Here is a 19171-nt window from a genome sequence, read left to right on the forward strand (position 1 = left end):
TGTCTCAAAAAAAAAAAAAATATATATATATATATATATATATATATATCTGTTCCAGTTCCTGCCTTCCGTTCTTTTGGGCATATACCCAGAGGTGGAATTGCTGGATCATATGGTAATTCTGTGTTAAATTTTTTGAGGAACTCCCATTCTGTTTCCCATAGTGGCTATACCATTTTACATTCACAGCTAGCAACACATGAAGGTTCCGATTTCTCCATATCTTTTCCAGTGCTTGTTATTATTGTCTGATTTTTGATAATAGCCTTCCTAATGTGTGTGCGGTGCCCTCTCTGGCCCCAGTATTCCCCGTGCTGACCTTCCTTAGCTGAGTGACCTGTAGGTTGAGCTTGCCCCACAAGCACAGGCAAACTGGAAGCAGCACTGGGGTGGCTGAGCGTGCTCTTAGGATGTCTCTCCCTGTGAGAGCCCAGCCCCTGCCTTTGAGGCCCTGGGAGGGAGATCCAGGCATGGAGGAGTTGGTGGGGTTTAGGCTGGTTGGAGAGGAATTTTTCTGAGTTTTCATAGAGTTGGGCAGAGCGGTGAGATGTCTGGACCCAAGAATTCTGGAACCTGAGTATCTGAGCTAGAAAGACCTCTTTCAGTGTTTGCTTAAGCTCCTCATTCTAAAGAAGAAACTGAGAACCAAAGAAGGAACGTGGTTTGCCTGAGTGCAGAGCAAATAGGTGATGGAGCTGGGTCTGGAATCAGATTTCTTGACTTCTGGCCTAGTTCTCTCCCCACCAAACTTGGGAAAGAGTCAGGATAACTTTATAGCTACATGAAGCTTAATATTTACCAAGGAGCCACAGCCTCAGGGGAGACTTGCATATTTTTTCTTTGCCTTCTGTCTTCTTGTCCGCCTGCTGTCTGGAGAGGTTTTGTGAGGATAATGAGATAAATGGCTTTGACTTTTTTAAATGAAAGAAGCATTATACTTTCTACAAAGCATCGTTATTAAATGGCCTATGAGTATACAGGGATAAGCTAATGCTATTTCTTTAGTCCTGCTTTAATGAGAATTAGGCACATCTGAGAATAGAACAAATAGCCCGTGTGTAGGTGTATTTGAGCATGCTACGTTTTTAGTGTGTAAATAAGTGGGTGACCCCCCCACCCCAATACAGCTAGTGCCCTGATAATGGGAGAATTTCATAGCCTTTCACTAATTGAGTATTCTTGGAAAATGGAGTGCCATTTTCACGGCTCTCTGGAATTCTCTATATTTTCAATTCTCTAGATAGATTCACTTTTTCAGCAACTGACACCATTAATATTTGTGTATGGAATGTAGTCATTTTAAAGAGGCGATTGTTTAACATGGAGGACGTGCTCTGGGAAAAAGGTTTTTTAAAATAAAACAGCTTTCATGTTTTATTTTACTTTGTTGAAATGAGGTATTCCTCTTTGGTGCCCTGAGGCTTTCAGTGTGGGTATCTATGGATGATTCTTATTAAATAATACATTATACTTTGGTAGTACTTTCATAGACATAATCTTATTTCATCTTTATGGTTGTTCTGCGAGGAATGTATCTCTGTTTTACAGAAGAGTAAAGTGAGGCATGGTTTTCCGTACACCGTACATCTCTTGGTACTGGGTACTATTGCTGTGGTGCAGGAGATGGTCTCAGAGTCGGAGGCCTGGGTTCGGATTCCACCTGGCTGTGCCGCCGGGAAGGGCCACACACCCTCTCTGATGTCTAGTTCTGCTCTGACTCCTCCACGAGCAGGTGGCTATATGGACGGCACATCTTAGGCCTGGGCTTGGGCCCCAGGTCTGACTCAGGGTCATGGTGTCATCCACCACTGGTGCTCAGCCCTGTCCCCACTTCATGGAGGCTAGTGGATGTGAAATGGAATTGTTTTTAAACAAGATGTAAAGGAGCAGGTACCCTAAACCTGGATGCTTCTGTCTGCAGAGTGCCACAGTTGGAAATGTGAGCTTAGGTTGGAGACAGCAGTGGCCGAGTGTGCTGAGTTTTCTTAGACTTCTTTCTCTGTGGCTGCAGGCACTGCTTGAATTTCCTGTGGTGCTGGAGATTAAGGGGAAGAGGCTTCCAGTAGGCTAGGAAGGTGGGCAGCCTTTTGCCAGGTGGGGACCGTGTGCCCCTTCCAGAGTGGGACTGTTGGCAGCTAGACAAGCATCTGGCACTGGTTTGGCCATGGTCATTTTGGAAGTATACTTAACAACAAAACCCAAACCATAACTTTTGTCCTTTCTGATTACCAAAGAATCACTTATTGCATAGCATTTGGCTTATACAAATAACAAAAAACCTGGTACTTATAAGACTCTTATTCTTGGGCACTATTCTGAGAGCGTTACATTTGTTAACTCATTTGAGCATCACAACAAGCCTATGAGATGGGCGTTGTTACATCTCTGCTTTATGCGTGGGGAAACTCAGGCTCAGAGAGAATTATGTGACTGTTCACATTACATGGCTAGTAAGTGGCGAGAGAGAGAACTGGATCCGGTCTCCTGGTCTGCAGGGCTGTGCCCCTAAGTGTTGGGGGGTTCTGCCTCTCTGCAAATAAGTGTTACCACCTGAAGGTAACCACGAGTGAGATTTTTAAGTGTTTCCTTCTAGTCTTTCTTACGTAAAAAACTCTTATAAAATTGGGGTCCTATTGTATATATTTTAGACCCTCGTTCAGTATTATACTGTGAAAAAATATTATTTTTCTATAGTATTTAATATTTTTCAAAATGTCGTTTTTATGGCTCCCTAAGATTCTATTACATGGATATGCACTGATTTATCTACACAGTAACCCTTTGGTGGGCTTTTAGGTTATTTCCAATTTGGTATTAGTATAATTCACACTGTGGTGAATACCCAGCACATTTCTTTGCTGGAGTCTTAGATTAATCCTTTAGGATAGCTTCTGAGAAAGAGAGTTGAAGTTTGGGATTACTTAATGACTCTCATTACAGAGTGCTAAGTTGCCTTCCCGGCAGGGTGTGTCAAATTGTGCTTCCTCTGGCAAAGTGAAAGAGGAACTTCAGGATTCAGGACTCAGTGTCCCTGTCCTGGGTGGGCTGGGGAGCTACGTACACAACAGAAGCACCCTTCCCCGCTCCAGGTGTCTAGGTCTGTTGGTTCATGAGTGCTAAGCCCCAGGGTCATGGCTGCTCCTCTGCTGCTGGGGCCACTGTACCGTCCCACCCACTCAACCTGTGGACACGCAGTGGGGTTAGAACAGTCACTGCTGGTCCCCGTCCCCAAGGGTGCCCTGTACATGTCAGTGAGCAACAGTGAACATGCAGGGTGAGTGTTAGCCAAAGGAACCTTCTGTCACCCTGATCTCTCAGGTGGTGGCAGGAAGGAAACCGGGGCCGCTGTCCTTGCAAGGCTGCACCACCTCCCGTGTTCCAGTTCTGGTGACTAGGAAAGGGGCACTCTCTCTGTCTCTGCTTTCTTACCTGTGAAGTGGGTCAAAGCAGCAAAACACCCTGTATCACAGGACAGGAGTCTAAGTAATTAATATTGTGGGGAAAATGTCTTAGGACAATTACATGCTGAGTCATTCATGCATCCATTCAACAAATGTTCACTGTGCGCACACCACACTCCAGGCTGCTCCGGGCTCTGGAGCACACAGCACTGAGCACAGTGGACAAGGGGGGCCCTGCTTCTTGGGACCTTCCTTCTGGTGGGAAAAAGAAACAATTATTCATTTAACATACAACAAGGGACAGATGCATTTAACATATGGTAAATGTACTAATTTAAAATAATCAAATAGCATCATCTGCACTAAAACCTTCTGCACAGAAACCTTTGAAGGGCAAAAACAAGTTGCGTAAAGAACTTCCATATGACAAATGTGTTTTGAGCAACTGCTAACAACTATTGTCCTAGGATTTCTCCTCCCTCCCTCCTTCCCTCCCTCTCTCCCTTCCTTGGGCATGAGGGCAATAACATGACCATAGCTCACTACAACCTCCAACTCCTGAGCTCAAGTGATCTTCCTGCCTCAGCCTACCAAGTAGCTGAGATTACAGGTGTGATGCCTCTGTACATAGCTAACTTTCCTATATTTTGTAGAGATGGGGTCTTGCTGTGTTGCCCAGGCTGGTCTTGAACTCCTGACCTCAAGCAATCCTCCTGCCTCAGCTTCCCAAAGTGTTAGGATTATGGGCGTGAGCCACCATGTCCAGCCTTTACGAGGATTCCTGAGGCCACAAAACTGATTCCTGTTCTCAAGGAGTTTATAGATTATTTGGCGAATCAGAGAAGGACCCAAGCATCAGAGTTTAACCCATCCCAGGCACTCTGAGCCGGGGTTGTGTTGGGTGCTGGGTGTCTATGGCACTCTTGCCACGGTCTGCATCCCTGCCTGCTCCCTGATGTAAGCAACTGGAAGGACTTCTCATTTTGTAAGCTGGGTATCTGCCTTTAGTCAGGGCCAGATCCATTTTTCACCTCCAAAGCTACTCTGCCATCATATTTACAAAGCTGAAGTGCTGACTTTCGATAAACTTGAATTAATCCTCAACTAGATTTGTCATCACCAGGTGCTGATAGGTGCCTTCGTTCAAATAGCAAGAGGTTGAGATTTCCCTCTCTCTGACTGGAAGAAAGTGGAAGAAGTATTTTATTATTGTAACATATTATTTTTGGTTGAAGGTTAGAGTTTAGCGGTGTGTATCTTTTAGCTGGTTTTCTTCCTTATGCTCTATGAGAACCCTTGAGTACGACCAGCATTATGATGAGGGTCCTCTAGCCAAGGTAATGCTGGCCTTTTGGTCATCTGCAGATGGTTTGCTTCTGGCGGGGTTCCCTGCTAGGTAGGATTCTTTCCTCTCTTTACCTCTTTTCAACTAGCTGCCCTACAAAGAACAGAGATAAGGGTTAGTTTGCTGGATCACAGAAAGTGTGAATGCTGGTAGCTTTTCCACTTTTCCAGTTGGCTTGGGCCCCTGAAGTGTTCCAGATCCTCTGCCTCCTCTCACCTTTGCCCCATCACCGGAGGAGGGTGGAATGTAGAATGGAAAAGAGATGGTTTTATGTAGGGGAGCAACCAATTGATTGAGTTGGGGAGAAAGCCACAGATGTCCTTGGTCCTTCACTGTCTATTGTAGTCCAGATTTACGACTGTGGTCATGGGGTCTGTCCTGAGTGTCGTGTCTCTGCTGAACTGTCTGTAGCCGAGTGAGGGAAGAGGAAGGTGGAGAGACTAAGAGAAAGCCGGAGAAGATAGTGTGAATATAGTTCAGGTAAGAGGAAAAAGGAACCTGTGCATAGCACCCTGGGCGACACGTTTAGAAAACCTGGCGAGAAGGTTCTTGTCTTGGCTGGGATGTCCTGGGGGTCTCTTTCACCTAGGCTGGGGGTCAGTGTCAGCTTCTCTGTGCATTGAGGAGAAATTAATTTCTCATTCATTTGTCAAGAGTCTTAGATGCTGAAAAAGGACTTTGAGTTTCAACATTGTTTGTTGGCTCTTAGGGTCTCTCATGCTTTGAAAAATGTCTCTTTGCCCAGGGTGGTTAATTTCTGATCAGAAAATACACCCACCCATCAAAATCTGGATCAGTTCTTGATTGCTTTTTTTTTTAATGTTTTTTCACAATTTAGAGTCGCGTGCTCTGTTAGTACTTATTCCTGTCTTTCACACCTTATTCCCCCTCCCTGTGCTCTTCCTGTGAGAACTTCCTCTTATGTAGACCGTGTCGTCCAGTGTGGTGTCTCTAGTCACTATTTAAATGCACATTAACTAAACATTAAGTAGGATGTGAAATGTACTTCCTTCCTTGTACTAGCTCCTTTTCAAGTGTTCTGCAGCCACACAAGGCTGGTGACTTACCATGTTGGACAGCCCAGAATTATAGGCAACTTCCATCACTGGGTAAGTTGCATCGGACAGTGGTCTAGACTGGCGTGTCTCAGTCAGGGTTCAGGCTTATAATAGAAGCTGCTATAGCCATGAGGGGAAGATATTTAATATAGGAATTTAAAGGCTTAGAAAATAATGGACTATAGCTGGGCTGCAGGAATGATTCCCAGAGCAACAGCAAAAACTGGCCAACCAGGGAACTGTGACTCTGGTCAAGTTAGGAAGCTGGGACATGTGGAATGCACTGTGCCAAGGGCAGGCTCCAGGATCACCCCACCCATGATCCAGGGAGCAGGACGCCATTGGCAAGGCCTTCCCAGCTCGATACCAGCAAAATAGATACCCTCCCCTCCTGACTTCACTTCAATTCTGTTCTTGATCAGCCAATCCCAAAGTTACATCAGGAATTGCAGCTGCAGGGGGATGGGGGATTGTTGTTTTTAGCTCTCTAGTCTCTGTAACCTGGGGGTGCACAGTAGAAGGAGATTGGAAGAGCTGTTGAGCTAGGAGGTCCACCAGTCTCCCACCTGCCACAGGTCCCAAGCCACTGTGCTCTTCTGTGGATGAGCACCACTGGGCTTGTGATGGATGGGGCTTCGGGTTATCTCCCACAACCATGAGACAGTGTCCTCCCTGTCTACATTTTCCAACTATCTTTGCAATGCAATAGATAGGGAAGATTAATGGCTCTTGCTTTCTAGTCATTTGCCCTTTAGTGGGCAGAGAAAGTATGGTTTCTGTTTCAGGTTGGCTGCTATGCTCTTAAAGGGAATGCAGGGCTCCTTGTCACTATAGTGAGATGACAGACAGTGGGAGCCAAATGGGTCTCTGCAAAGATCTTGGGTGATGCATTGACCTGAAAGAAAGTGTTTTCTCTGTACCGCAGAGATTGCTGGGTGGTCAGGACTTTGGGAGAAAATTCATTTACAGCTCTTCTCCTTTCTAGGTGTGAACTGCTGCTTCTTGCTCTCTCTGAATCAATCTGAATGTCTCTGTGTGTACAAAGGCTTTTCCTTAGGAGTGACCTGCCTTTGTGCATGGCAGAAGGTACCAAGGCTAAAGAAGACCTGTGCTGTTGAGGCAGACCTTTCCCTACACACATGGCCGAGTAGGGAATCTCTTTATGGTGCCAGTGGTGTGGGCTTCTTAATTCAAGAGTGGCATAGAGCAGGGAGATGGGGAGCACACTGCCAGCTAAAGTGAGTTCTGCTTATTTGGATTAGAGATTTTAAGAAGGGATCATTTAAACCCAAACCTGAAGTGTGAGAAGCAATCACCAAACAAAGAGCAGAGGGAAGAGCATTCTAAGTACATGCAAAGGCACTGTGGCAGAGGAGGACCAAGCCCGTGAGAGGCAGGAAATGAGGCCAGCATGTCAGGAGTGTGCGGCACCGAGCCACAAGAGGAGCTCACAGAGGGAGGCCCAGGCCAGCCTGTGCAGGCTTCATCTGCCATGGCAAGGAGTGGATTTTTAAGGGATTTAACTTGAGAAATGTCAGGGTCTGATTTATGAGTCCCAGTTCTAAAAGGTCACTTTAGCTGCTGCATGGGGATTGGCTTAGGGATGAGCAAGAATGGAGATGAGGGAAATGTCAGGGGCTAGTACAGCATTTCTGGGCAAGAAATGAATGTTGCCTGGGCTAGGGTGGTGGCCTGGCATATGGAAATCTTGCTTAGAACTCCTCCTCTCTCACATCTGAGCAGCAAATGGAAGGAAGGGCCTGACGGCTTGACAATTAGCCTGTTCTCTCTGGGGCGTGGATGACTATACTCCAGGATTCTTTCTACAGTACCCCTGTGGTCCACCCTCAGTGGCATCATCTCATCGTTATCAACAGAGTCATCCTCAAATAGATGCGCTCAGTATTTTCTGGGATGTGATCCTAGATTTGGGGGATGGATGGAGATGGATCAAAGAAAGAAAAATCACTTGTTTTTACTTCTGAGCAACTTCCACGTCCCCAGCTCCAAGTCTCACTCACAGGGGGCACCAAGGAAGCCAAAGCCACTGTCTGCTGACTCAGACTCAGATTCCTCACCAGAGTGGCATGGAGCTAACCAGTCTGTGCTGGGGCTTTGGCCTCATTCCAGTCCATCTGAGAAGTGGTCATACCTGTGTGCAGAAGGACAAGAGTCATTTTCTCGTATCCAGGGACGCGATCCCTGCTGTGGCACCTACCTGCTTTTATGTGGCTGGATCTGCTAAGTGGCTGCTCTGAGGCTCATTCAGGGGTGAGAGCATCCGTAGAAATAGCCTGGTTGGGCAGAGCCAGAGCAGACGTAAATGGTGGCATCTTTTCAGCTGGCAGCCAGGAGACAGAGCTTTGAATCAGCTTTATAATTTGAAAATTGGTCTCTTTGCATTGGGTGGTTATTTTGTGTTAACAAAAGCCATCAGGGACACAATGCTGCCTGCCCTGCCTTCATGGCCCTACTCTGGATTCAAAAACGTTGAGCCAGAAATGGAGGTTTTCCATTCCTGGCCTTTTGGGGTAGTTGTGCCACCTTGTTGTAGGTGACCTGGAGATACTCTCACAACCTCATGTCTGGGTGGGGAACCATCACAGTGGGTGGAGAAACTGACTTGGCAAAAGGGAGGCTTAGTTGGGTCTTGTAGTTCAGCTCACCTGGAGGCCAGCCCCAAGAGGCCACACCTGTCTCACCCATGTGTGACTGCATTTCCTGTGGCCAGGCCTTTAGTCAGGTCACAGGGCTGTAGTGATGCTTGGAGCTGCCAGGACCAAAATACTGAAGGTTGTTTTCTTGTCCTCTAGCTAGGGAGAGGTTGACATTTCATTTTTCCCCACGGGTCTGTTCATTTGAGCTTTCTCCAGATGGTGTGCTCCAGAGAGGTCCTTGTGCTCTGGGAACGGTTCACAATATAAATAAGGTCTCCCATGGAGTCAGGAGGGAGCTCCTAAGTCAGCCTCCTAAGATGTGGTTTGTAGAACTATCCCTTGCCTCTTTGCAGGCAGCTGCCATTCCACTCATTGCAAGCCTGTCTCATGCTCAGGGAACCCTGCACATAGCCTTCCCGGGTAATGGGTGTGTTCTCTGGCCTGGTGCTTCCTGCCCTCTTACCCAGGACTTCTTGGTTTGGGGACTTGACAGCCTATATGGGAAGGGGACTAAGGGTAATGGTTGGTGGGTCTGGAGATAGTAATCTTAGGGGAAGTGACAGGTGTGGAGGGCTTGTAATGAGCAGGGAATTGTAGTCTGGGATGGCTGACCATGGGGGGACAAGGCTGCTTTTATGTATGTGAGGGAAAAGAAGTCAGTCTAGGAACTAAAATAGAGTCTATTAAATTTTGTCATTGCCAAACTGAGGATCTAGGAAGGAAAAATTATATACCACAGATTGAACAGAGCAAAATTAGAGTTCCAGCCTTCTCTGGTGACCCAAATAAGACAGGAGATGAGGACTTGGGACTTGGTCACTCCCATGTGCAAAGAGAAACAGGGACACCCTCCACTCTATTCACCCTAGAGGTGCCCTAAGGGTTACCACAGGGGCTACTAGTGTAGTGGATGCTGTCATACGGTGATCGTATTAAATATAAAGGATGTTCTTGGGCAAAATGCAGCCCCCCTTCCATCGCAAGGTGCATAAAAACCCAGTAGCACGAGCTTTGTTCGTCACCGTGAATGTGAGCACACACGTGTGTATGCATGTGGACTGTGTGAGCGCCATCGGAGGAGGTGGGAGTGTAGTCTAGCAGTTAACTCGGAGTCCCGTGCTTGCTGCAGAAATCTTCCATTGTCTCACTTTGTGACCTTTAATGAGTCATACGTTCTTTTGTTTTCTTATGTGTTAAATGGAGATACTCACGCTTGCTGGTTATTCAAAACAGTTTAAACTGCTTCAATTTTTCCTCTGGGTCTTACAAGAAAGGTTAAGGTCCTCCAGTCTTATTGGGATCTTTGTTGCTTTATGCTTCAGATCCACATGGTGAGAGTGTGTAGGGCGGGGGACAGGGACAAGCTCTATGGGAGATGAAGCTTCTTGTTGTGGGAATTGCCAGATTATTCATGAATCTGATGTTCTGGAGAATGTATTTTGCCCCTGGGAGTGCAGGGAGGAAGGCATGGGTGAAAGGAATATATGGCGAGTTGAGAGTCAGCATCCTGTTGAGAATATGGCCATGAATTTTGTAGAGCAAAGAGGCAATATTCCAGGCCCCGGGGAGGGAGATGTGGCTATCATGCCACAGGGACCAGATGGCAGTAGTGCAGGGCCCAACTGTTATGGACAAGAAGGCAGCTGACCAGCTGCTTCTAAAGAAGACCTGGTATGTTCATCTGGGATCATCTGGGATGGTGCACGTGTGGCCTTTGTGATACTGTTCCCTACCCTTGGTGTCCATGGTAGGCATCACCCGTCTATCATGATAGGCTTTCCTGTAGTGCTCAGTGCTCAGAGAAGTCTCAGAATCTTTTAAGTACAGCATTTTGAACAGTGTTATCAACTGATTGGCATAAAAGTTGAAACTTACTGTCACTGGTATGATGGAAAGGACATAGACTTAGGAATCTGGCAAAAGTGACAGCCCACCCGGGTACAAGCTTTCTCACTGAGCAAGCCTGTTAGGCCTTTGTGGTTGCAAAGGACCTGGCCCCAATTCAGGTTAGCTCAAGCTAAGTTACTTAAGTAACTGTCATCACAGTGGGTGGGGAAGATGACTTGCAGAAGAGGGGGCTCAGCTGAGCCTCGCAGCATATCCCTAGGTGAGCATCCCATCCCCAGAGGCCACACCTGTCTCACCTGCGTGTGGCTCACCTGTGTCTGGTTCAGGGTAAGCTAGCTTTGGGCATGGCTAGAAAGGAATCTGGTGAGGTTGCTAGAGGTCTGACTTTGGAGCAGACTGTCTCCAGTGGAAATGTCCTAGGTGGCTCAGCGGGGGCCACATACTTTCAACAGATTGCTGTGGGGGTGGGGTAAAAGGTGAGGGTGATGGGTTCTAGAAAGCAGGTCACACTGGGAGCAAAGTTATCTTGGAGGTCAAGCATAGAAGGGTCAGCCCAAGATAGTCGGGAGGAGTTTGGGCAAGGTGCCCAATGCTCATCTGTATGCTGGTGAGCTGCAGAGAGAGAGGGAAGGGGACCATAAGGAAGTTTGCTCTGGGCCCCACGGTGTCCCTGGAATACCAGGGAAGATTATTATGGGCAGGCTTGGAAGTTATGCGTGTGCCTCTGGTCTGGCTGCAGTTTTCCAAGCAACTGGAGTGGCATCTGATACCAGTCTCATGGGTCACAGTAGCACCCCACTCTCTGAGACTTTTCTGGATCCTTCTGCACTTGGCTTGTTGACTAGAGGTACCATCTCAAGGTCACGCGTCTGTTCTGGGAGATTCAAGTTTGGGCCAGGGCTGAGCTGATCCCTTGGCAAGTGTTTTGGATTCCAGAGGCACCCAGCTTCATGGACTGGAGAGTGTCTGCCAAGCATGTGTAGTCCTGGGGACGGTCCTGGGGACGGTCTCAGAGCTTCGTTGCCTTGAAAGCAGAGCAGTGCTGCTGTCCCTGCTCAGGTTGGCCCTTCCTTTTGGAGAGTGTCCTGCTCCTAGTACTCCATCAGCCCCTGCTCCACACAGTCCCTTTGGCGGATGTCAAATTCCGTGTAAGGAATCATCCCAAGACAAAGTGGTCCACAACAGCAAATACCTTGTTTTCTCACTTTCAATTTCAGAGGGTCAAGAATGGAGGAAGCTCTTGATTTGGGGCAGTCAGGTGGGGGCTGGCCAGAATCTCTGTGGTCTCATTGTTTCTCCATGCAGGCTAGTCTGGGCTTCCTCACAGCATAGTGGCCTGAGGGCTGTCAGGTGGCCTCCAGAGTGACCATCACTGAGTTTGCTCAATACTTTCCCCTTTTTTTTGGCCTAGTCTTGGAAGTCATAAAGTGTCAGTTCTGCTATACATTATTGGTCAAAACAGACACCAAAAGCCAACCTCATTTCAAGAGGAGGAAGGCTAAACTTTCATTCTCAGTGAGAGGGATGTCGGGTGTCAAAGGATTTGCTGCCATGATTTAAAACTGTCCTAACTCCCCTCCCTCTGCCTATCCAGCCAACACTTCCTATCTAGATGGGCTTGAGGTAGCTGGATATGGCCTTACTTTGATCCAACCTCCCCATTTTATTGTATCTATTTTTGTTTTTTGGAACCCAGGTGCAGAGAGTTGAGTGAATCATACTCTTTAATTCATTGCACCTTTAGCATCATTAATTCATGCAGTGAATGACCTCTTATATTCACGTACTCATTCGTAATTGCCCCTTATCCCCCATCTTCCCTCTCCCTGTTCCTTAAATAACCATTCTGTTCTACTTAATGCATATCCTTTCATTTATGTTTTAATTCACAGGTAATGCATTGTGTCTGTCTTTTTCTGCATCCTCCTCCTCTCACCAGCACCGTGCTGCTGAGGTCCATACGTGCTGTATCGCACAGACCTTGTCTGCCTAAGATGAGGTGATAAGCCTAGAGGGTGTGACATGTCCAGGGTCACCCTGCTAAGCCAGGATTAGAACAGCCTTCCTGGCTTTCTTAGCATCCCACACTGATGTTTCTGTGGGCCTCCTCACCACCTCCTCCAATAGCTTGAAATAGGTTTTATAAAAATGTTTGCGTCTGTGGTCATAGGTGCACCTGTTTCCTCTCTAATAACTATTGTCCATTTTCCTCTCTTGCTTCAGGTTCCAACTATGGGAGCCCGCGCCCTGCTCATGCCAACATGAATGCCAACGCGGCCGCAGGGCTGGCCCCCGAACACATCCCCACCCCGGGGGCCGCCCTGTCCTGGCAGGCGGCCATCGATGCGGCCCGGCAGGCCAAGCTGATGGGCAGTGCTGGCAATGCCACCATCAGCACAATCAGCTCTACGCAGCGGAAGCGGCAGCAGTACGGGAAGCCCAAGAAGCAGGGCAGCACAACGGCCACACGCCCGCCCCGGGCCCTGCTCTGCCTGACCCTGAAGAACCCCATCCGGAGGGCGTGCATCAGCATCGTGGAGTGGAAATATCCTTTGTGCTCTGGGTGGGGCAGGATGCTTCTGGGGCCTGCATCCTGGGGCGGCCCTCTGAGGCTGTGTCAGCAGTGCTGAGCCACAGACACCTGTATCACGGGGGTGTTGTGAAATGGAGAGTGCTAGGCCCTGCCCTAGACTTAGACTGGATGAATCCAAATCTCTGGGGATAGGACAGGGCCCAGCAATCTGCTTGTATAATAAGCAAGAAGCCTAAGAAGTTATGAAATTTCACCTCACGTAGTTGAGCTTGCCCGGAGATTCATTCATGTAGGGTTAATTGTCATTATGTGCTACTTCATAACCTCCTTTCCCTCCTATATCATGGCACTGGGATAGTTTCATAGGTGAAAGAGCCTAGGAAATGTAACAGAGCAGCCATCAGTGACCCCGGCTCTTGGCTCAAGGGCATAGGAGCAGTGGCTCTCAGTCTTGGCAGCAAATTAGAATCACCTGGAGAGTTTTAACAGCCTATAGACAACTGAGGTCTACCCAGGCACTTTTGAAAACCCTCCAGGCCTAGTATGGTGGCTCACACCTGTTATCTCAGCACTTTGGGAGGCTGGTGAGAGGCTCACGTGAACCCAAGAGTTCAAGGCAATAATGAGCTGAAGTTGAGCTACTGCAGTCTCCTGCCTGGGTGACAGAGTGACACCCCATCTTTAAAAAAAATTGAACAAGAGCTGTGTGATGCCATGGCACTCTACCGAGGGCGATAAAGTGAGACTCTGTCTCTACAAAAAAAAAAAAGAAAGAAAGAAAGAAAGAAAAAAGAAGAAACCAGTGAATGGGTCCTTTAGGAAAGGTGGCTTTGAAAGGTTGGGCTTTCTCACTGTGGAACTGCAAGCCCCTTAACGTCTTAGGAATCACAGGATTGTAGAGATTGTAAAGGACTTTAAAGATCAGTGATGAAATTGAGCCCCATGGGAGAGGCTCTCGAGGGTCACATGGTCCCATTCTAGTAACAGATGGGACTAGAACCCTGGCACTCTGAGCATCTTTGCTGTAAGAATTTATACCTCTCTAGATTTGGATGGGAGTGTTAGGTTTCATTAATTAGTTTCTATGGAAAGATTTAGAAGTCTTAGGTACTGGTTAAAGGAAAATGGCCTAGAGATAAAAGAAAGTTTCCTTTTAGCAAGAAATACTAGTTCTAGAAATATTTGAGTCCTTCAAATCAAAAGTAACTTTAACAGAATGCAATTCAGAACAAGTGGCAGCTGCCATCTGGCCAGTCTATCCTGAGCATCCAAGCGTGTTTTGATCCCTGGGTAACTGGGAGAGAGGCTCAGCTTTGCTCAGTCCCATCAGGGTGTGTGTATAACTGCTCATGTCAGAGGTAGGAAGAGGGAGAGTTGGGGGACCCTGCAGGTCAGGTACCCCCAGAGAGAGGGCTGGAAGACTCAGAGAAGTCAAAGAACTTGTCCTAAATTGCACAGGTGGCAGTTGACAGAGCTGATTTCAAATCCAGATTCCCCTGAACCTTGAATCCATGCACTTTCCATACCCCTTGTGCCTATATTTCCAGGGAGAACTAGGGTAGAACTAGGTCAGTACTAGGGTGGGTGTTCAGGGGCTGCAGCAGGACCTGGATTGCGGCCACTCCTCTGAGGGGATGTGCTTTCCCTCCTGGAGGAGAGGGAATGGATCCAGCCCCGCAGCGTGTGTCAGGTGGCATTCCCAGATTGCTTAGGAAGGGTGGCTGGGCAGCTATGGAGACAGACGGGTGACTAGCAGTCAGTTTTTCTTGAAAAAGTGGAATGTGATACTGTAGTTAAGAAGAGAAGACAGTTTAAAAATCGATTTGAGCCTCCCAGGGTGATACAGAGTGCTTCCAGGGCTTACCTGGGTCCTCTGCTTGTCAGCTGATGGCTTTTCTTATCTGCCTGATTGGTTTCTTTATACTTTATCTCCTCTGGCATTAGCCTGGTACTTTAGCATAAGATGAAGGATGGATAGTCTGAATGGGAGGAGGGGAGCTGATAGCAGGAGAAACACCCTGAGCTTAGCTGCCACACTGCTCTGGTGGAGGCAGCAAGAAGACATGTGAGGAGCGATATGTGTGGGGTCTGGCTCAGTTGGCTTGTTGTGCTCTTGTCCTGGGGCAGAGAGCACAGAGCACCAGTCTCTGGGCTGAATGTCACTTTCCTAAGCAAGTTGGAAGGGATTGGGAGACAAGAGGTGATACAGTGGGAGGGCCAAAAGAACCAGCTCCCTATAAATGCTTCCAGGTTACTTTAGAGTAGATCAGTGTAGAGAAGTCCTTAGAAACTCAGACTCCAGAGCCAGACTGCCTGGGTTTAGATCCCATCCTATCACTGGTTGTGTGACCTTGGATGGGTTAACATCTGACTGTTCTGTGCCTCAGTTTCCTGATTTAGATAGTGGGGATAGGGTGTTGTATAGAGGAGTGAGAACAGAACCTGGGAAAACTGTCAGCAGACGTTAGCTTTGGCCTTGCTGTCACTGTCCCCAGTGTCAGCATCAACCTCCTATCTTCATTGATGGCTTCTTGTCCAGCAGAGGGGGGAAGATGTAGACGGCCAGTCAGTTGGTCTGGTTTGTGGTCCTGGCTCTGCTGTTGGCCCTTGGGATCTTGGGCAGGTGGTCTTATTTTCCATACCTGTGAAGTTGGGAGGATGGATGGGTCACCATTGTTGAAATGGAGGGAAACATAGGAAATAACACCTGTGTGAGCCCTGCTGGGTACACAGATTCTCAGGGCTACCCACAGGGCTGAGGAAGGTTGGCTGCTAAGATTGTCTCTACATGCCCTCTGAGTTCTGGAACTGTGGGATGCCTGTGAACACAAGTCAGGAGGCTGTCTACAGCAAGGAGTGGACTTTGGACCTGGAGATCAGGAAACCTGGGTTCTAGTCCTGGCTGGTCATTTATCTGCTGTGGGCTTTGGGAAAGTTCCTTGAGCTCTCTGGGCCTCAGAACATTGGACTAGATAATTTCTAAAGTCTCATTCTGCCTCAGAATTCATTAACTTTGGGAATATGGATTTCTCTGGGAGATTTAAGTTCATTTCTTCTTCCTCCTCTCCTTCTCCAGGCTGGGAACTGGGCAGTGGAGTGGGTAGGAGTAGGCCGTCTCTGTGATGGTTCCCCTTTCTGGCCTTCTGTTGGGAGTGTGGAGTGGGCCTTGTTGCAAGAGGTATTATCACATGAGCTCATTTTTCTCATAAGAATGTATCCTGCCCTGATGTTTTGATGGAGAAATCAGGGCATGGATCCTCAGTATGCACTGCTACTGGGGAGTAAGCCTCAGGCTGACCTCCTAGAGCCCAGCACATAGCAATGGAAAAGTGGAGAAGACTTGCCCGCCGACGGCAGGGCTTCCACAGACCGCAGGGGCTTACATGCCCACACGAGGCCGAGCCTGCAGGGGAGATGGCTGCCCTTCTCTAGACACACAGCAAACATCCTGCCACGCTCTTGGGGGTCCCGAGCTTCCCAGCCAGGCTTTGGGTTCTCTGGAAGGTGTCAGAGAATGAGGGAAAGGAAAATAAAAATTCTTAATTTTTCTTCAAAAGATTAAAAGTAAAACCTTCAAATTTCAGCGAGAAACATGAAAAGTGGCCCTGTCTTAGATCCTGTTCCACCCTCTCTCCCTTCCTGGGTGGGCATGGGTCGCCACGGGGAAATGGGGTACCTGGGGCAGGCACTGCTCTTTAGAAGCAGCCCTAACACACATGAGGGAGAATGAAGTCAAATGCAATCTAAATAAATAAAAGAAAGGGAAAAAAGTTTTAGAAATCTGTGTTTACTCTGGCACGCGACTGGCCTCCACTGCTTTTGACATATTAGGGAAAATTTTGGCAGGGACCCACGAGGAGCACTTAAAAAGGCATATGTTTCTTTTCAGAATACAAGGGGCTTGGAATGTATTGTTTAAACAAAATTCTTATGAATCTTTGATTCATTTTAAAAACATACATAGATATGTATTTGTTTCACTTGTGCTTTCTGTGTCATTAACTTCCTTAACTCTCTTCCTCAGACCATTTGAAATAATTATTTTACTGACTATTTTTGCCAATTGTGTGGCCTTAGCGATCTATATTCCCTTTCCAGAAGATGATTCCAATGCCACCAATTCCAATCTGGTAAGTCCACCATCCTTGAGCCTCTGCTTTTCCTATTCAATGGAGAACTGGGCTTGAATCATGTGGATTCAAGTTGGAATGTGGAAGAGCAGTGTGAGATGTGTGTTTGGCATATATAGAAGCCCTGCAGAGCTCAGATCCTCAGTGCTATTTTGCTCTTTATTAAAATCAGCACCTGTCTTATCATCCTGTTTTCCAAAAGAATATTCCAATTAGGTGGTGGTGCGTTCCGGGTGGGTATGTGTATATGGGTGTGTGTGTACGCGCGCATGTGTGTGTGGTTGTGTGGATGTGTGTGTTTTGAATAGCAGATCCTGTGAGTGTTACAAAATGTAACATAAGTGTCAAGTACAGGTGTTTGCTGGAGCAGGCATTTATTCTTGGATCTTTTTTTTTGTATTTATTTTAAATGCCTTTGTTCCATTGGTCAGGTTTACTCAGCTGATCTGTAGTATCACCGCACAATAAATAATTTTTAGGAAGCTTTGAGGAAAGTTTGCTTTTGCAGCCAAGATATATTATTGAGTTAAAAAGGCTTTATTTTCTTGGGAAAGGCAGCTTTCCATTTGGATTGTTGAGAGGCCAATGCTGGCAATTTGGGGTTAGAATTTGTCCATGGAAAAAGTGGAGAGTGTGTTTACTTTTGGCTGAGTGTGAAGTCATTACAAAGGCCTCTGCTCCGTCTGCGCATGTGAGGAAAAGAGTTCTGGAATGCAGCTGGCAAAATCGGGGCACTCTGGGATGCCTCTGCTACAGGCATGGAGGAAAATCCCATCTCTCTGTCCCCCTCCGTTGTGGAGACACCATTGCTTTACATGTGATTCCACAAAGCGTATCTGGTCACCAAAGCCACCATTCCCCCCCCATCATTAGCATCTTCCTATGCTTCGTGAGATGGGACTGTATGATTATGGGATTCTCCTTCTCTGCTGATGCCATCACGGGGTAGTTCTTGTGTTTTGTAACCTTTGATATTTCCTCTGGCCCTTTCAGCAAATAAATCTGATGTATATTTTAAACTTCTCCGCCATTTCTCCAGTTTTATAGTTAGCTGTTTACTCAGATCTATATTGGGTAAGGTGTCCAGTGCATGCAAGGCTACTATGTCTTATGGCTTGGGGCTGGCTGCATGTTGGGGACAAGTTCCAAAGGTTTCAGAAGCTGGGACATGAGCACCAAGCAATGATGTAGTCAGTGGGCGGAGTATTAGCTGCAGACCAGGAGGCCATCTGAGGTGTGACTTTGTCTCTTAATGGGCAAGAAATGTTTACCATGTCAGGATAATTGCACAAAAAAATTACTCTCCAAAGCAGGACCTCTTCCCTTTAGTCCTGTTTCTTCTCTTGTGTGTACATGTCCCTGTGCCGGAGTCTTCCCTGTCACCCTGCAGCTTGTCTTGTTCCTAAGCTAGTGAAGCTTTGGGTTGCCCTAGGCCCAAACAGTGGCAAAGGTGGGCAGAGGAGTTCGTTTGACGTAGGCTCCAGGGATGGCCACACAACAGCCTACTCGGCCCACCGTCTCCAGGAGGAGGAGCAGCAGAGCCAGGGGGAAGCCTTGGGCTGGCCATGACCTGTCAGCCCTGTACCTCCTGGAGTCAGAGGGGCTGGTAAGAGAGCACAGAAGTCACTGTGGGCTCACCCTGGAGCTGGAGTGGGGTTGCTGGGTCCAGATGATGGGGGAGGGACATTGATTTTAAAAAACCACACCACAGAGTGATGGAGGCGTTCTAAAACTAGGTGGTGGTGGTGGTTGCACAACTGTGAAACTTCTCTAAAAATCACTGAATTGTGTACTTACAGGGGGTGAATTTTATGATATGTGGTGAAACTTAAGTAGAGCTGCGGATCTGACTCCCATCCTCTGCAGCCACAGTGTCATACGGTACCTGGGGCAGTGATGCCGCCAACTGAATGGTGGTAGTCAGTAGTGTTAGAAAAATTCTCAAGATCCAGATAAACAAAAGCTCACCTCAGCTGACAGATGAGATTATTAATCTGCTCCATGGAGATAACGACATGAGTGGTCAGATCTGGGCATTCCCCTCTCGGTTCCCTGCAGCTTCTTAGGTGGTCAAATGCCCCCTTTCTGAAATATTTTCACCCTTTGCTGCTTCTAGCTTCTCTTTTTGCTTCTACAGGAACTTTTACCAGATTTCTATTCTGGGTCCTCTTGATATTCTTTTTCTGTACTCTCCCCCAC

At 47.4% G+C, this 19171-nt stretch overlaps 1 protein-coding gene across 7 annotated transcripts in view; it reads left to right on the plus strand.

The window, feature by feature from the left end:
• CACNA1C (calcium voltage-gated channel subunit alpha1 C) overlaps window positions 1-19171 on the plus strand; it is a 650685-nt gene that overhangs the window by 42442 nt on the left and 589072 nt on the right. For all 7 annotated transcript variants that reach the window (XM_053555459.1, XM_053555465.1, XM_053555462.1 and 4 more), the window contains exons 2-3: window positions 12533-12854; window positions 16867-16972. In XM_053555459.1, coding sequence (XP_053411434.1) covers window positions 12533-12854; window positions 16867-16972 — 428 coding nt within the window. The remainder of the gene's footprint in view (window positions 1-12532; window positions 12855-16866; window positions 16973-19171) is intronic.

Source organism: Nycticebus coucang, chromosome 12 (assembly GCF_027406575.1).
Source record: "Nycticebus coucang isolate mNycCou1 chromosome 12, mNycCou1.pri, whole genome shotgun sequence".
Taxonomy (NCBI): Eukaryota; Metazoa; Chordata; class Mammalia; order Primates; family Lorisidae; genus Nycticebus; species Nycticebus coucang.